Source organism: Paroedura picta, chromosome 14 (assembly GCF_049243985.1).
Source record: "Paroedura picta isolate Pp20150507F chromosome 14, Ppicta_v3.0, whole genome shotgun sequence".
In the NCBI taxonomy this organism is placed as follows: domain Eukaryota; kingdom Metazoa; phylum Chordata; class Lepidosauria; order Squamata; family Gekkonidae; genus Paroedura; species Paroedura picta.
In genome coordinates this window covers 40,681,834-40,697,726 of record NC_135382.1, presented here as the reverse complement: position 1 = coordinate 40,697,726, position 15,893 = coordinate 40,681,834, and the positions used below count along the sequence as shown (strand labels likewise).

At 53.5% G+C, this 15,893-nt stretch overlaps 1 protein-coding gene across 2 annotated transcripts; it reads right to left on the bottom strand.

Annotated features, from left to right (window-relative positions):
* Positions 1 to 197: 197 nt before the first annotated feature.
* On the bottom strand, positions 198 to 15,204 carry TCF25 (TCF25 ribosome quality control complex subunit). Of its 2 annotated transcripts, none has more exons than XM_077309458.1 (18): positions 14,963 to 15,204; positions 13,486 to 13,614; positions 12,482 to 12,556; positions 12,004 to 12,131; positions 11,379 to 11,444; positions 10,520 to 10,602; positions 8,938 to 9,068; positions 7,635 to 7,734; positions 6,659 to 6,752; positions 6,283 to 6,375; positions 5,899 to 6,004; positions 4,585 to 4,744; positions 3,288 to 3,375; positions 2,294 to 2,452; positions 1,829 to 1,919; positions 1,320 to 1,399; positions 915 to 987; positions 198 to 433 (listed from the first exon to the last, which is right to left on the bottom strand). In XM_077309458.1, exons 1-18 carry the CDS (start codon positions 15,158 to 15,160, stop codon positions 269 to 271), a joined length of 2,019 nt encoding a protein of 672 aa, XP_077165573.1. In that variant the 5' UTR covers positions 15,161 to 15,204; the 3' UTR covers positions 198 to 268. The 2 variants fall into 2 exon arrangements, with proteins under 2 accessions (XP_077165573.1, XP_077165572.1); XM_077309457.1 differs by having other exon boundaries at positions 12,004 to 12,140; positions 14,963 to 15,203.
* Between the last annotated feature and the right edge of the window lie 689 nt (positions 15,205 to 15,893).

Genomic DNA, 15,893 nt, shown 5'->3' with positions numbered 1-15,893 from the left:
CCCATGGAGCAGGGGTTCTGCCGTGGAGTCCGGGGCCCTTATTCCTGGAGGTCCACTTAGCTCCCTTACATCTACGCCTGCAGCCACTCTCCCTTGGCCCAAGATGGGAGCCGCTCTCCATGCAAGAAATGTTCCCACCACCAAGCGAGAGGACATAATGTGTTTGTGCACGTGTGAGAGGCACAGAGAACCCCTCCTCCTCTTCCTCCTCCTGCTTTGGATGATTTATTACACAACAAGGGGAGAATACAGGCAAGGGAGGTCCGGGTCAGTCCCACTCCCCTCCATCCCCCTCAGGATTGTCGTCATGTGGCGGCTCCTGGAACTGGATGTTGGCCAGCATGTCCCGCATGGCTGCCATCAGTCTGTTCACCCCTTGGTTCAGGTCTTGCCCTGCACCTGGCCCCTCCGCTCCAGCAGCTCTACCTTCTCCCTGAAAGGCAACAAACCATGAGCAGAGGGCAGTGCAGGGTGCCTGGCAGGCGCCTCTGGGGTGGACAAGAACAAGATGGCTGATGCAGAAGCCCCACTTCCTCCCCAGCCTGCCAGAGGCTCCACAGAAACCTTATTGGGACAGGGGCAGTGGCCCAAGACCCTGGGCCTATAACCAACTTAGCTCCCATTTCCCCTTGTCTGCTCCTCAGACCACAGCTGACTTGGACCCCCACTTTTGCTGGTGTGGACACCAGCCCCTTCCAATATCAGACCCAAGGAACAGCTAGTCAGTGGCATGGCCATGTCCAATGACCTGTGGGGTCCAGAAGACCAAGAGCCTCTTTTCCTTCCCTGTGTCTGAAGTCAGGCCAAGCCCCGCATTCTTAAGGAACACACAAATCTACAGTCCTTCAAGGAGCTGGGACTCAGAACCCCATGCCCCAAGAGAAGCCAAGGAAAGAGACTCCCCCAACAGATACCTGCAAGTTGAAGTTCGGAAGCAGCGAACGAAAGAAGAGTGACAACGTACTTTCGTTGGAGGGATGATCTGGCCTGCAAGACGGGAGACAAACATAGCAAGCAGGGTCAGGCATGAATCTTTACCTTTCCCAAAAAGGGATCAGGAGACATCTTCCTGCAGATGGGTCTGTACTCCAGAAAATGGCTGACTCTACAGGAGGGACCCAGTTTAGAGGGACACCTGAAACGGCTGAAACTAAAGTCCAAGAGAGGAAGGCCTAGAAGATTCAGGACAAGTGTAGTTGCGGGAAGTCCATCAGCATCCCGGCTACCCTTCTCTCTCTCTCTCTCACTCACACACACACACACACACAATCACAAAATGGAGGCACAGAGCAGATGAGAAGCAAAGCAACATAGGATACCTTTCTGGGCGTGTGTAGGACAGAATGGAGTCCAGAGGGGGCAGCGGATCAAATCCCATAATAGGCTGAGAAGTCACCTCCTTAAGAGAGAGAAGCAAACGATGGCCTGGTCAGAGTTGTGGTAGGAAATCACAGCCATTCCCCCCCCCCAATCCTCTTTGTAGCCCCCTTGCCTAGTTCCTTCTGAGAGGATTCCTTCGTGGACCTAACACAGCCTCGCCTCTCCCCTCCCTGCTGTTGGAGCCCCCTCTCACTCAGTCCTGCTTCTGCTGCTCAGTGTCCCTTTGGCCCTGGGCACTCTGGGTTCTGCTGAATGCAGATGCAATAGGCCAGCTGCCAAGGCCCCAAGCCCTCTTGCAGGCGTGGTTTCCTCCTGAGCAGCTCCAGAGATGGACCCTGGGGAGGGGCCGTAGCAAGACCAGAAGGCCTGGAGGGCAGCCTGGGAGTCAGAGCGAGGAAGAAGGCACCTGAGTAGCAACTCCCCTTTTCTACCCCAGCAGCCCCCTCACCGGAGGCAGCACTGCAGTGGCTTCTCTGATCTCTGAGAGGATCACGTGGCGATAGATGTTCCTGGGAGCGCTCTGATACCGCACCTTTCGCCTGCAGACCCAACGAGACAGAAGCCGACAGCTCCAGTGAGAGAACTGCGGCACACACACAGCTCTTTCCCCCACCCTCTCTCTCAGCCAGTCTCTTTCAACCCGGCCTGGGCCTCCAGGGCTCTTTGCAGACGGCCAGAACCAGCTGCGTCACAATTCTGCGGACTGCCAGCCTGGCTAACTTGAGAGAGACCCAGATAAAAAATCCGTCTCGGGACCCCAACTCCAGCAGGGCAAGCAGGTGCACAGCACAGCCAGCACAGTCCGTACGACGAGGAGGGTGGGGGCTAGTGGGGGAGATGGCCAGAATGCGGCGGAAGCAGGGAAACAAGCCAACCGCGGCAACTCTGCCCCGACAGACTCAGCTGGACTCACTTCTGCTCGGCCTCTTCCAAGACTGGGTCGTTGGCATCCACCATCCGCAAGACTTCGTGCACATTTGTCTCCAGCCAGGCCATGACAGCCGGGTCCTTCCACAGTGAGTGCGTGCGCCCCAGGTACAGGGCCACCAGCTGGGTCAGGGCAGGAGGCGAGCTGCAAGGGTGGATACAGAGGGAGCGGGAGGAGGCCAAGTCCCAGGGAAGAATTCCCGCCTGGGCAGCCAGAGACAGAGCAGAGCTTGGCTGAGAATGGCCCCTCCCCCCCAGAGGCCAAGCAGCCCCTCCCAGGCACAGCCCCCCCCCCCAACACAGAAGCCCACAGCTGAAAAGATCCAGCTGAAAAGATCACAGCTGAAAAGATCCCACACCTGATCCTGCCTTGTGCCTTGAGCAGGGGGGTGGACTAGGTGGCCAGCTCTATGGTCCTAGAACAGGGCACTTCCTCCAGGGCTTCAAAGGGTTGAAGGCAACTCATCCACAAAGAAGTTGAGGGATTAACAAGATACTTCCCCCACGGAGCCCCAGGGGCCCTCAGGGGCCCCCAGACCGCAGGGTGCTTGTGCCCTGGCCCTCCAGCAGGAGGAGTTCCTATTAGCTCTTGCCCGTCCACCTGAGCACTACCTTCATGCTTCAGCTCATCATCTGGTCCCATTTCCAGGTGGCCCTTATGGTCCCTGAAGTACCTGCCCCCTCCCACCATTCAGAAGACTTCCAAACTTGACGCCCCTGAGCTGTAGCTTGGCAAATACAGACAAGAAGCTGCCTTCCTCTGAACCCGCAGAGCCCTCAGACTGGCAAGGGCTCAGGTCGAGGTCTTTCCCATCACCTCCTCCCCGGTCCTGTTAACTGGAGATGCTGCCGGGGCCTGCCAGAGACCTCCTGCCTGTCAAGTGGAGTCACGAGTGGCGGAGCTCCTCTCCTGCCGCCTGTGTCATCTTTCCCTGCCTGCTGGATGCCACCACCCTCTGTGTGGGAAGCGCATGCGGTACCTTAGCTGGGCATTTGGTCCAAAGAACGAGTGGGCAGCCACCATCGCGTCCGGCTGCACGCTGCAGTGATCCAGCAAAGGCATCAGAACTGCAAGAGGGAGGCCAGTCAGGAGAAAGCCCTTCTGGAGAGCGGCAGCTGCCGGGGCTGATCCCAACCAGGCTTTACACTGATGTGGGAATGGCCGGGAAGCGGCCCAGCAAGGGTTTCCCCCCTCGCAGATCCTGGCTTGGTGGTCCCGCTCTGTACGATGCAGCCCTTCCCAACTAACCCCTCTGCAGTCAAGCAGTGGCCATCGGGGTGGGGCGAGGCCTCCCCCCCCAAGCAGGACCCTCAAAACCAGGTTCTGATACCAAATGAATCCACTAGGGACTGACTGGGTCCAGTTACACAGGCAGCTGCAGTTCCTGGTCCAACCAACTTTTTTAAAGCCATAAATCCATGACCCTCCCTCCCCGCCCCCGTGTTTAAGTCATTGTGCCAAGAAACCCTGAAAGGCTGTTCTCTATCATGGGGACACCCAGGCTGGGCCCTCCTCCCCTTCAGTGCCACAGATTAACTTGCCTACAAAACCCAACAGTCGTTCAGCAAACACCAGGGGTGGGGGGGAGGAAGTCTGTCTGCCTTTCCCCGGGGCAGGAGTGGTGGCAGCAGCAGCAGCAGCAGCAGCAGGGTACCACGGTTGGCAGGCGTGGCCAGCAACAGAGAGAGCAGATCACGAGGAAAGGGGATGAAAGTGGAGGCCCTCTTCTGTGGTTTCGTGCTGCTGCCTTCCTGAGCCAACCGTGCAGTGGGAAGAATTGGGGCTTTATTCACACATAAGCGCAGCTGGGTGGGGGTGGGGGATGGACAGGCACCCCCCCCCATGGGCCCTTTCTTCATGAGAGGCGTGAATCCACGTGACAACCCCCCTCCCGCTCCTTGGCTGGGCCAGGGCTGCTTTTATCCAGTCACAGGCAACCAGTAATAACTGGAGCCCCAAGGCCACTCCCCGGTTCCCACCCCCTTCCCTTCTCTGGAACCCAAAGCTGTCCCAGCAGAGGGCAGTCCCACTACTTGGGGGGGGGGAGCTTTCCCAAGCACCTTCTTCGATAGCTGACCTCCTCTTGGGACAAAGAGGTTCAGCCTTTTTGCTGGCCCAAGACCCGCCCGAGATGACCCCACACCCAAGTCCATGCCAAGCGCTCTGCTGAAGGGGGTGTCAGGAGGGGTTCCTGCTGTGCTGGGCACAGAGAGGCCTCCCTTCCAGGGTTCAACCTGGCACGTATAGCCCCCTCCCCCAAACAACGTCTAACTCACCGCTCGGAAACATGAACAGCGCCTGCCGGATGAGTCTGGAGGCTTCCTCGTAGGCTTGGCTTGACTCCGTTTCTGAGACGTCTCCCTGCTGGCTCAGGAGGAGATACGCCAGCGGAAGGGAGAAGGCAAAGTTGGGCAGCTGGGACAGGTTCCGGTGGCTCTGCGGAAGAAAAAGCCACAGTGAACCCTGGCTGGCCTCCGAAGAGCAAATCTTCGACGCTGCTGACTTGGCAGGCAGGCAGAACCCTGAGCAGAGGTAGGTCTCCAGAAGGCCTCCCCGTGGTCAGCAGGGGGCTGCCGTGGTCTACCACAGCACACCCCTCCTCCCTGCCTACCATTTCCCTCTTCTTGGCAGGGGGCCTCTCAGGCCACTCTGGGGAGCTTCATGGGGCCCTTTTATCAGCAGAGGGACCAATTCCCCATTGAGGTGAAAGGGGGGGGGTGCCCTGTGCAGGAGGACAGAATGGAAGAACAAAGAACAAAGAACAGGCGTGGCAAATTCATTGCAGTATGCTTTTGAGGATCCATTCAACCAGACCATAAACAATTATCCAAGAATTCAAATTTATCAGTTCACAACAAATTACTTACTTACAAATTGAGATTAACATTATTTCAAAAAATATTTTCTTTGTTCTCTGTGACTGCATGTCACCAGAGCAATTTTTTCTCTTTCCTGCAAGGAATCTATAAATTAGTCATAAAGGATGTTATCTTTTTCTCTAATCAGTGATTTAAAGCTTAGCCAGCTCCACAAATTTCAAATTTCATTTTCAACAGCCAATCCTCTCTTGTAGGTATTCTTGTAGTTTATCAGTCCTGAGCATGTAAAGGTTGTGCAGATGTTATAATAAAAAACAAAGTCCCATGGCTATTTTCTTGGTTCTTCTCTATCATCATCCTAAAATAAATGCCTCTGGCCTCATTGGTAAGTTAATCTTCAAAATCTTTTGCATATATGCCTGTACTTGTATTCAAAATTTCTTTGCCTTACTACATGTCCACCATATGGTAAAAAGTTCCTTCATACTGTTCGCATTTCCAGCACTTACAGGAAATATTTTTATACTTCTTGCCCAATTTGTCTGGCATCCCTATACCACCTGTACATCATCTTTAAGGCTAGAACTTAATGTAAATGTAATCCCCTTCAACCACATTCTTTCCCAACAGCTGGTGCATTCTCAAGATTGGGGGGGGAAGATAAAGACACCCCGTCAGCAGCATTCCTGATGGAGTCCCTCTCAGTCCCTTTGCAACAGCAGAGGAACAAACCAACTCAGGTATTAACTCCTCCAGCCTCAGGTGACTCACCTCCCACTCCTGAAATATCCGGATGAGGAAGGCATACTCCTTTGCTCGAAGTGAAAGAAGATCAATGACCAGCAGCATGCACAAGGGGTCATTCTCTGGGTCAAGGCTGGGGAGAAAAAAAAGATCCAAAACCTCAATGACCAGAGGCTTCTTCACTAGCTGTCGAAGCCATACTCCTCTACTTGGGGGCACCCCCGTTGCAAAGGGGTGTGCCAGGGCAACAAAAAAGCCCTTCACATACTGGTCCTGGGTGTGGAGGGTCGAGAGATGCATGTGGACCACACAGGCGTTTGGCAAAGGGACGGTGGCTGGAGACGGCGGGGGAATGAGTCCTTCCCTGCTCTCACGTCCTTCTGGCGTGAAGCAAGCCCACGGGAGACCCACCTGAGGATGAGTTTGCAGAACTCCAGAGCGGTGCGAGGACACCCCCTCTGCTCCAGGAAAGTCATGTGCTTGAAGAGGGCCAGGTAGAAAGCTCTGCAAGAGACGCCAGAAGGAAAGGATGGCTAGTCATGTGGACTCTCTCAGGAGAAAAGCCCACCCAAACCAGGGGAGCCCCCAATCCAGGTGCCAGTTGGGAGGGAGGGGAAACGAAGGACTCATCCAGATCATGCATACAGTCTAGGCTGGGAAAGGAAGAGCACTCAACTGATGCCCAGCATTGCCAATGGAATAACAAACTGGCAGCAGTTGGGAATGCAGAACGCTTAAGGGAGGAGCTCATTTGGGGGCTCACTACCCCCGCATGGCAGCTGCTGACCTGTTCTCCGGCCTCCGGTAGTCAAGCCTGCAGGTCCCGCTGGTGAGGCTGAACATGGGGTGGAAGGCGCACTCCAGGGTGTGAAGGGCTCTCTCTGGGAAAGAGGCAGAAGAATGGGGCATGGGACCAGTGCATGCCGTTGGAGCGACCCATCAATCATGTTCTGCCCCCAGGAATGCAATGCAAATGTTCTGAAGATCCACATTCTGAAACAAACTACCCGAATCAGGAAAACGCGACACAGAGCCCTGGAAGTCACGGCTGCAGGGCCACCATCTCTCTCCATCACCCCAAGAGGCTGCCCCATCCCTCCCCGGTCCTGGCATCAGAATGCAAAGGTGATAGAAAGGAGGCGGAGGGCAGGAATCTCAGGGGTGCAACAAGAAATAGTTTACCCAGCAATTGTGCTGGCTTAGCTGTACGGGGCCACTCTAAGGTCGATGCATCCAGGGACTCGGGCTTAAGGCCAGGGAGCTTGAAAGATCACCAGCTTCTGTATTCTCCAGCCTGCCAGTTCCACTCTGCCTCACAAGCCCTGCTCTCCGTGGCTCCGCCCTCAGTGGGTAGACGGGCAGTGACAAGAGAACGGGGCCTTTTCCGTGGGGGGCCCTTGCATGTGGAATACCCCTCCCCTTGAGGCTCACCCAGCACTCATGGCACTCCCTTGCAGGAGCTAAGACAAAACACTTCTGTTCACCCAGGCATTTCAGTTCGGAAGTTTAATATAAGCTGTCAGTGGTCTGTTTTTGAGATGTGGGGGTGGATTCTTAACGCTAGGTTTTAATCAGTATCTTTTATTGTTAATTTTTAAAAATTCTTTTTTATTTCATAAGCTGCCACCCCCCTCCTGAGAAGGCTCCCAGCCACTGGCCACGAGAGCCCACTCTGGGGAGGAGAGGCCCTTTTCCTGGGATGGCCCGGGCAGCGCCAACCATCCCTGCAAGGCTGCTTTCCCAGGCTCCCCACCACGGCTTACCCACAAGGTCTCTGGCCATCTCCTGGTCTTCCTGCATCCGGCACACGTCACTGAGCTGCAGCAGTGAGTCCACATGGTAAGGGTTCACCTGGAGCAGAAGCTGCCAGCAGAGAGAAGGGAGGGAAAGGGGCCACTTGCACCTCAGGAGCTCTCCAGACAGCCCCTCAGAGCCACACAGGACAGGAGGACGTGGGGTCTCCCCCCGGGTGCCTGACAAAGATGCCACCCCCACACAGTGGCCCTCCCGCTCAAACAGGCAGAGTCTGAGGGGCCATCTGGGCCCCTCCACCTGTGCCGCCTGCATGCACTTGTCCTTTCTCAAGGCGGGGAGAAAAATTCAAGGCAGGCAGGAAGCCAGGGGCAGTAGAAGGCTGGTGCCAGTGCTGGTGGTCTTCTGAATGGTCAGTTACTGGCAAACAGAGGTGCCCACAGAGGGCAATGTGAGGGTGGCTTCGGGAAGGCCTCTTCCCTGGACAAAGCCCCTCTGTAGGCAAGAATGAGCATGAGAGATTCAAAGACTCAAATGTGCCTCATTTGGATGGGGGGGGGGGGGACACACACGACCACGGCTCTCAGCCTGCCAAGGTCCCAGCTGTGCTAACATTAGGCCACGGGGCGCTTTTGCACTTCGCCTCCTCTGCACAGGCTGTCCAAGTCACTGCCTCGTTTTAACGTGCTCTGGCATGGCTAATCAAAACCTCAAAGCAGGGCCTGTTATGCTTCGTACCAAGAGAAATTAGGCATCTCTCTCCAAAGCAGAGAAAGGTTTATAAATAGCATGGTTGCCTGTCCAGATCTAAAGGGTCATGTATCACTCCTCCCACCCCAGCTGAGAAGAATGGCCGCCCTTAGGGGCTTCTTGCCTGGCTGCAGCCTGCCAGCCCCAGGAGGGACTCAACACCCCGTGTGCCTGCGTGCATGTTGGGGGGGGGGGATGCAGCTTCTGCCCCCATCAGAATTCTGCTTTGCAGAGCAATAGAGCTGGTGGCTTTCTGCTCACTCTAAATAAGGAGGGGCAGCTCAGAGTCCAACAGGGCTCCATTCCAAACTGATTCTGGGGCACCAAGAAAGGGAGAAGAGGAAGCATGCCTATCCAAGCCTACAGGACTCCTTGCTTCAGGAGGTTTTGCTGGCAAGCGCAGCAAATCATAAAGGCCTTTGGGAAAAAAGGCCCACAGTTCAAAACGGCAAGGAGCATCGGCAGGCGGCATTATCTGGGGCCACATTATCTGGGGCACTGTGGAGATTGGCCCCTGTAAGGCCCCTGATGTGGCCCCGGGAACCTGTGCTGCTGAGCACCTACCACAAGGTTGTTGGGATCCATGGACTCCACGGCATCCAGGAACTTGAACTGCACTTGCTGGTACTCTCGGTGGTGCTCGAATGTGAAGTGCTGCACACCCCGCTTTGACTCAAGCAGCCGCATGGAAAGACCTAGAAGAGGAAGGGGTGTTAAGGCCACAGGCGGGGAAAGAAGAACGCTGCCTGCTCCCCACGACACAAGCCTCTAGACAGCAACAACAACACACAGCTTGTTCTGCACTCAGAAGTCACAGCTTGAAGAAGAACGCGTCCTAAGCAGCACAGGCAATGGGGTTGGGCAGCCAAGATCAGCGCCAAGGGATCCTTTCCCACCCCCCCCCCCCAGCTGCTAGCCTTGCCTGGCCCTTCTCTTCCTAGCCTCACCAACAAATGCTCCAGAAGGCCAAATCTCAGGAAACAAATGGGAACAGGGAGCACAACAGGTACACTTCCTTTGCACAGCTTACTCCTAGCACACACGTTTGAGTTCTTGGCACAGTGTGAGTACTACTCTATTTAATTACATGAGATTATAATCTGCACCCTCTCCTCACCAGGAGCACACACAAACACTGCATAATAGTTTGAATAGATGATTAAACTGATACATGCAAATATAAAAACAATAAAGCAGATGGTAGTTAAAATCATAGAATCATAGAGTTGGAAGGAGCCATACAGGCCATCTAGTCCAACCCCCTGCTCAATGCAGGATCAGCCCTAAGCATCCTAAAGCATCCAAGAAAAGTGTGTATCCAACCTTTGCTTGAAGACTGCCAGTGAGGGGGAGCTCACCACCTCCTTAGGCAGCCTATTCCACTGCTGAACTACTCTGACTGTGAAAATCTTTTTCCTGATATCTAGCCTATATCGTTGTACTTGTAGTTTAAACCCATTACTGCGTGTCCTTTCCTCTGCAGCCAACGGAAACAGCATCCTGCCCTCCTCCAAGTGACAACCTTTCAAATACTTAAAGAGGGCTATCATGTCCCCTCTCAACCTCCTTTTCTCCAGGCTGAACATTCCCAAGTCCCTCAACCTATCTTCATAGGGCTTGGTCCCTTGGCCCCAGATCATCTTCGTCGCTCTCCTCTGTACCCTTTCAATTTTATCTACGTCCTTCTTGAAGTGAGGCCTCCAGAACTGCACACTGGTCTGACCAGTGCCATATACAATGGGACTATGACATCTTGTGATACAGCCAGTCGTCAGCTCTGCAGCACTTGTCCAAAATTGCTGGGCTCCCTCTGCTTACAAATCACCTTGTGCTGTCCCACTAAAACAGGGATTGCCTCCGTTCAGCACCCAAGAAAACCAGGATCGTCCCACGCAAACGCCCAGGCCAGCAAGTGTGCACAACCAGGGAAATACTGACGACACAAAGCAGAAATCCCTCACAAGAGGAGCCCTGTGAAGTCATCAGGCCCCCATTGCATAAGGGGGGGAGTGTTCCACAAGTTGATCCGCTGACTTGCAACCACATGGCCTCCGTGCACCCACTATGCACAGGTTGCCCAACGAAAGATAAGACAAACTGCATGTTTGCCCATGTTCAAGAAACAGCCGACACGAGAGCCCCTCACCTGTCTTGCTGTGGCGTGGCCAAGTACTCTTGAGCACTGTCATCCACGTGCTGCGGAGATGAGGCCGCAGCCTCTGCCTTGGTCTGCAGAAAAAACAAACCTCAGCATCACCAGGGGCTGGCAACTGAACTGCAAAGTTCTCTGGAGTGAGACAACTTGTCAAAATAAGAAAAATCCAGCTTCATCCACAGAGCAGATCCCTTTCAGCACCCAAAGAGAAAACAATCGGATAATCTTCCATGGTAAACATAACTTGTGAGAATATTAAATGGGCAACTCAAGGGATGGAATGGGCATGGGCCTTGTCCTCTGGAAAGGAAGTCTGTGGGGTGTCTTCACAGGCACAAGAGCAAACAAGGGCAAAGGGGACGAGGACAGAACAGAGGAGCTCGAACTGAGCTGCAAGCAGCTGCCACCTGCTACTGGCTGACTAGAACCTATGGTCTTGCTCCTGCCACATGGCTCCTGGGTGGAGCTGGCCTCCCAGATCCTTGGAACCGAGTGATGCCCAGCCCTTGGGCACCCCCACCCTCCTGGCAAAATTATGGGGCTAATGGCCCAGCTCCCTCTCAAAGCTGCCCAGGCCTCCTCGTTTCAACTGCATCCGAATGACCCAGGAAGATTCTGACAGAGCTCAGGTGGTCAGTCAGATTAGCACAGTGAACTAAAAGCCAGCCCAACTAGTCACTTGGCAGCTTCTAAGCACTTTGTCAATCGCCTCTTGGTCTGTAACTCCCCTTGAGGCTTTCACAGGGTCTCAACTTCAGCAGCTTAACAAACAAGCATTTTTAGAACACAGTTGCAAGCAATTTTCTCCTGGGACAGATATACCTGCTTCACGCTTTGGCTGCTTGCTCACCTCTGATCGCCTAGAACTGCTCGGGCCCCAAAATACCTCTTCAGCTCCGTTTCTGCATTCAAGTTCCTGGGGAGGGGGGGGAGAATTGAACATATGAATTCACATGTTTGCTGCTTTTTCATCTTCCAGAGAGGTGACCCAACTCCCCCTGCCCTCCCTTTGCTCCCTTAGAGGGACTGCCAGCTGCAAATACCACAGTCCTACCTCTCCCCTCACCCAAAAAAAGGGGTTGGCAGAAGCCAGTCACCCTGGTAGGACAGATCAAGGGGGATGCAGCCTCCTTTTAAGCTAAGGTCACCACAGAGCCAATCCTCTTCTGGACAATCAGTACATCCCGAGCCTCTGCCTCTTCTTGTTAGCTTAGGAAGTGGGCAAGAGGCAGCTTCTCTCCCACCCCCAACCCCTTTTGCCATCAGGTCACAGCAGGAGACGCTCAGAGGTGGTTTCTCACTGCCTCCCTCTGTGCCACAACCTGACATTCCTGGGCGGTCGCCCATCCAAATACTGGCCAGGGCTGAGCCAGCTTAGCTTCCCAGATCTGATGACACCATGGGGCTCTCTGGGCCATCTAGGGCAGGGCTGCTCTCCAATATCGAGAGCAGAACCCGGTGCTCTCAGCCCTTACCTGTGCTCCACATAGAGCAGCGGCCGACTGTCTGTGATGACCCCGCCTTCACTTTGGCACCATGGCCCAGTAGAGCTCTCGAGCCGCGCCAGGATGCTCTCAATGTCTTCTGCACCGTCATCTTCCTCCTGAGGGCACTGCAGGGAATCATTCCGAAGGCAGCTGAGAGTCCGACTGTGCTGCCCGACCTCCTCAAGCCTGCCCTGCCCCCGGCCCCAGCCCCAGGAGAAAGCCTGAGTCCGACTTGCTGCCTCAACTGCCTAATCCCTCCTCCAAGCCAGATCTCCAGGACTGGCTCCCTAGATCCCTTGGAGGCACCTTTGGACAAGGCAGCTTCACACTGGCCTAGGGGGGGACTGGCACTGGATTTTGCCCTGCGTGTTAACCCCTTGATTGGGCACCAGCCTCTTCTCCCTCTCATCAGGAACTTGGGGGTCACTGATACTTAATACTAATTTCCAAACCGAAGTAAACTTACGGGAACCTCGCCTGCTGCATTCTTCTTGTTCTTTCTTTTCTTCTTTTTCTTTCGTGATTTGTTACTTGATACAGCCTTTATTTAGGGGAGAAAGCAGATGACACTGAAAAGTCGCATCCTGAAGAGTTCAGCCCAGCCTTTTTCAACTTTTTTACTGTTGAGAATCCCCTGAAGTAGTCTTCAGGCTTCAAGAAACCCCAGAAATGATGCGATCATGTAGAATATGGTTGGGAAGCATTCCGGGGCCCCTCCCCACCCCCTCCAAGCCCATCACTGGCCATTTTGGGAGGGGGTGGGTGGGAAGGCATAGCCATATTTGGTCATATCACCTATTAAATGTTGAACATTCCTGCTAATCCACACTTGCAGTAAGACTTCTTTGTGTGTGGATAACCACAGTACTGTAATTATTTATTTATGTGATTTTTATACTGCCTCCCCAGCAAGCCGGATCAGGGCATTGTACAACATAATAATTGATAAAAAATAAAAATAAATTAATGTTAACATACAGCATCCTAAAACCCACTAAACAGCACTTATTATTAGCAGTCCTTCAGATACTCCCAGACTACAGATGGCCTTAAAGGTAATGATCAGAACCTTATACCTGATCTGAAATTCAACCAGAAGCCAGTGCAGCTGCTGAAGTGCCAGCTGAATGTGGGGCCTCCGAATGTGGGACCTGGGGGACCTGGGTTGCAGCATTCAGGACCAGCTGTAACTTCCGGGTCAAGGATAAGGGCAGGTCTGCATATATCGAGTTATATTAGCCCAATCTAGAAGTGTCTGTCACATAGGTCAATGTGGCTAGGTGCACCAGGGCCAATTCCGGCCACTAGATGCAACCACACTGTGCATCTGATCCCCATAAAGGTCAGATTAGGTAGATCTTTCATTGGGGACCATCCCTTGCTTAGGTAAAGGGATCTTTATGGATTTCCTGCCCTCTACAGACTTTCATTGATCCAGCATACCATCCCAGGTAATTGCAGACTACTTGCCATCTTTTCTAGTTGTTCCACCACTTCATCTTTCCCCTTGTCAGTCTCTGTGCGGCTCTTCTCCTGTAGCCTAGAATCATCTCTCTCTTCAATGGATGCTGGCTCACCCTCTGGATCATCATTGGTCATCTGTGAAGAATTTTAAGAGAGCATAATTCAATGAGCCCTATCAAGCAAACAGAATCTCTAATCTATTCATTGTTGGAAACAAAGGCAAGGACTGCCTATGTCTTTTCTTGAACCAAAAAAAATAAGTAAAACAAATGCATGGATTTATTTATTCTATCAAGGGAAGGGTTTCTAGCTCAGAGCATCTGTTTTGCATGAATTAGTTCCTATTCCCAGCATTATTTGACAAAGACAATGCATGAAACTGTGAAGGGACCTTTGGGAACCACTGCCACAGTAGACAAAAATGGGATTGGGAGGCCAAAAGTCTGACTCTGTTTGGGTAAAGTCAAAACAGGTTAAATCCCACTTTTTAGAAAAAGTCATGTAAGCAGCGTAGAAGCAACACATTAGCTTCCCAATAGTGTCATCATGATACAACCCACAGCCAGTCATATAAGAATGATTACTCTCAACCCAATAAAACAATACCAGGCCCTAGTCTTAATTAAGGTGCCTGGCAGCAGGTCCAGGACTGGTCTTTAGCCAATTAGTTAATGGAGCCACAGGATGTGACCATAGCAAAAATGCCTTAAGAGACCAAAACAAGAACTCAACAAATATGTAGAGAAGTGGTGTGAAATACACCAGGCTAGCAACAGATATATAACGATAAAAAAGCAGAACCTGCAGGTGCAGAGACAGTGTACCAAACAGTAGAAACCAGATATGGAGAACAGGGAGAGAAAGCAACTCCAGTCTCCCAGTCCAGCCCTTGAAGGACCACTGTCTTCTACATTATCAAACCTTGGCCTCTGTGTTTCACCTAAACAGGTGAGGCAAGCTACAAACACAGATAGATCTTTTTTTGGTGATGGCACCTTACCTTTGGAACAGCCTCCCTTTTGAAGCTCATTTGGTGCCTACCTTACTTTTATGCATGTGTCCATCTAAAACAGGGCATCCAACTCTGGGTTAGGTAATTCCTGATGATTTCGGTGCACAGCCCAGGGAAGGCCCTCAGCAGAGTCTATGCCACAGGGAAGAAAACCCACCCAAACGGTCCTTTTTCTAGTGAACTGATTCACAGCAACTCTGTGAGATCTCCCGGAGTCCTTTCAGGCTTCTTATTATGTGCTTTAGGCTTTGCTTTCCTCCCTTAATCACGCTTATATTTCTGTTTTTTTAAAATTCTCTCACATTCAGGCAGGTCTAGTTGGTCTGGAGGGTGCCACCGGGCTCAAAGCTGAATGCTGGGCACAAGTTTTCGCGCGCACGCAGCCTATGCCCCGAATTGGGCTTCCTTGGGCGCGAACTGGGTCCTGCCCCACGGCCTCCCCCCACGCCAGGCCCGGCCGAGCCCTCTCACCAGCTCGAAGAGGTTGGCCGCCTCTTGCCGGGGCTTCCTCCGCCTGGCGCTCGCCCCACCCCGCTCAGGCCCCGCCGGGAGGCGCTGCTGCTGCTGCTGCTCCTCTTCCTCCTCCTCCTCCGCCGCCGCCTCTTCGGCCTCCGGCAGCGCCTGGCCTCGCAGCTCCCCCCGCAGCCGCCTCAAAGCCCGCCGCGACATCCCCGCGCTGTAGCAGGCCGAGCCAGAAACACCGACGGACCGGAAGCCGGAAGGAGGACCCGAAAGGAAACAACAACCCCTCTAGGAAGCAAGGCGTTCTCCTTTGCGCATGCGAAAAGGGCGCGCTGGGTTCTGCGCATGCCTACTCCGCCTCCGTGGCTCATGACGTGCGGGCGGAAGAGGATAAAATCCCCACCGCTGACGCAGGCCCTGCAGGTCTTCGGACGGGCGCGCCCTTCGCGTGACTCTCGCGAGGAGTCCGTCGCCCGCCCAGTTTGCTTTGGGATAAAGAGTTCTCGCTCAACAGACGGGTGAGACAGTTTGCTAACTGATGTAGCAGGATTAACTTTCGCTTCTGTCTTCCCGCTGCCGTGATGGTCCGTTCTTAGTCTGAGGAAGGGTGCTGGCACGCCCGGAATAAACCTCTGTGGGTCTTAAAGGGGACTCCGGTTTTATTGTGCGCTCTCAACAGATAAGCCCAAATCCACGTGGATGTTTCTGTAGAAGTCAAATTACACCTTTGGGCCTGCAAGTTGGTACTTAAGGGGGTGATTGGGGCAGAATCCAGTTAATAAGTGGAAAACCCTTTTCGGAGGTCGCTATGGCAACTGCTTAAGGAAACGTACATTTGGGTGGAGAAGGGGGGGATGCACCAAACTGCTCCCTTCCCCCCCGCCCCGTGCCAGAGAGTGAGCCATTGTGTTTGGTGGCTGCAGCCAGTTACCAAGCATTT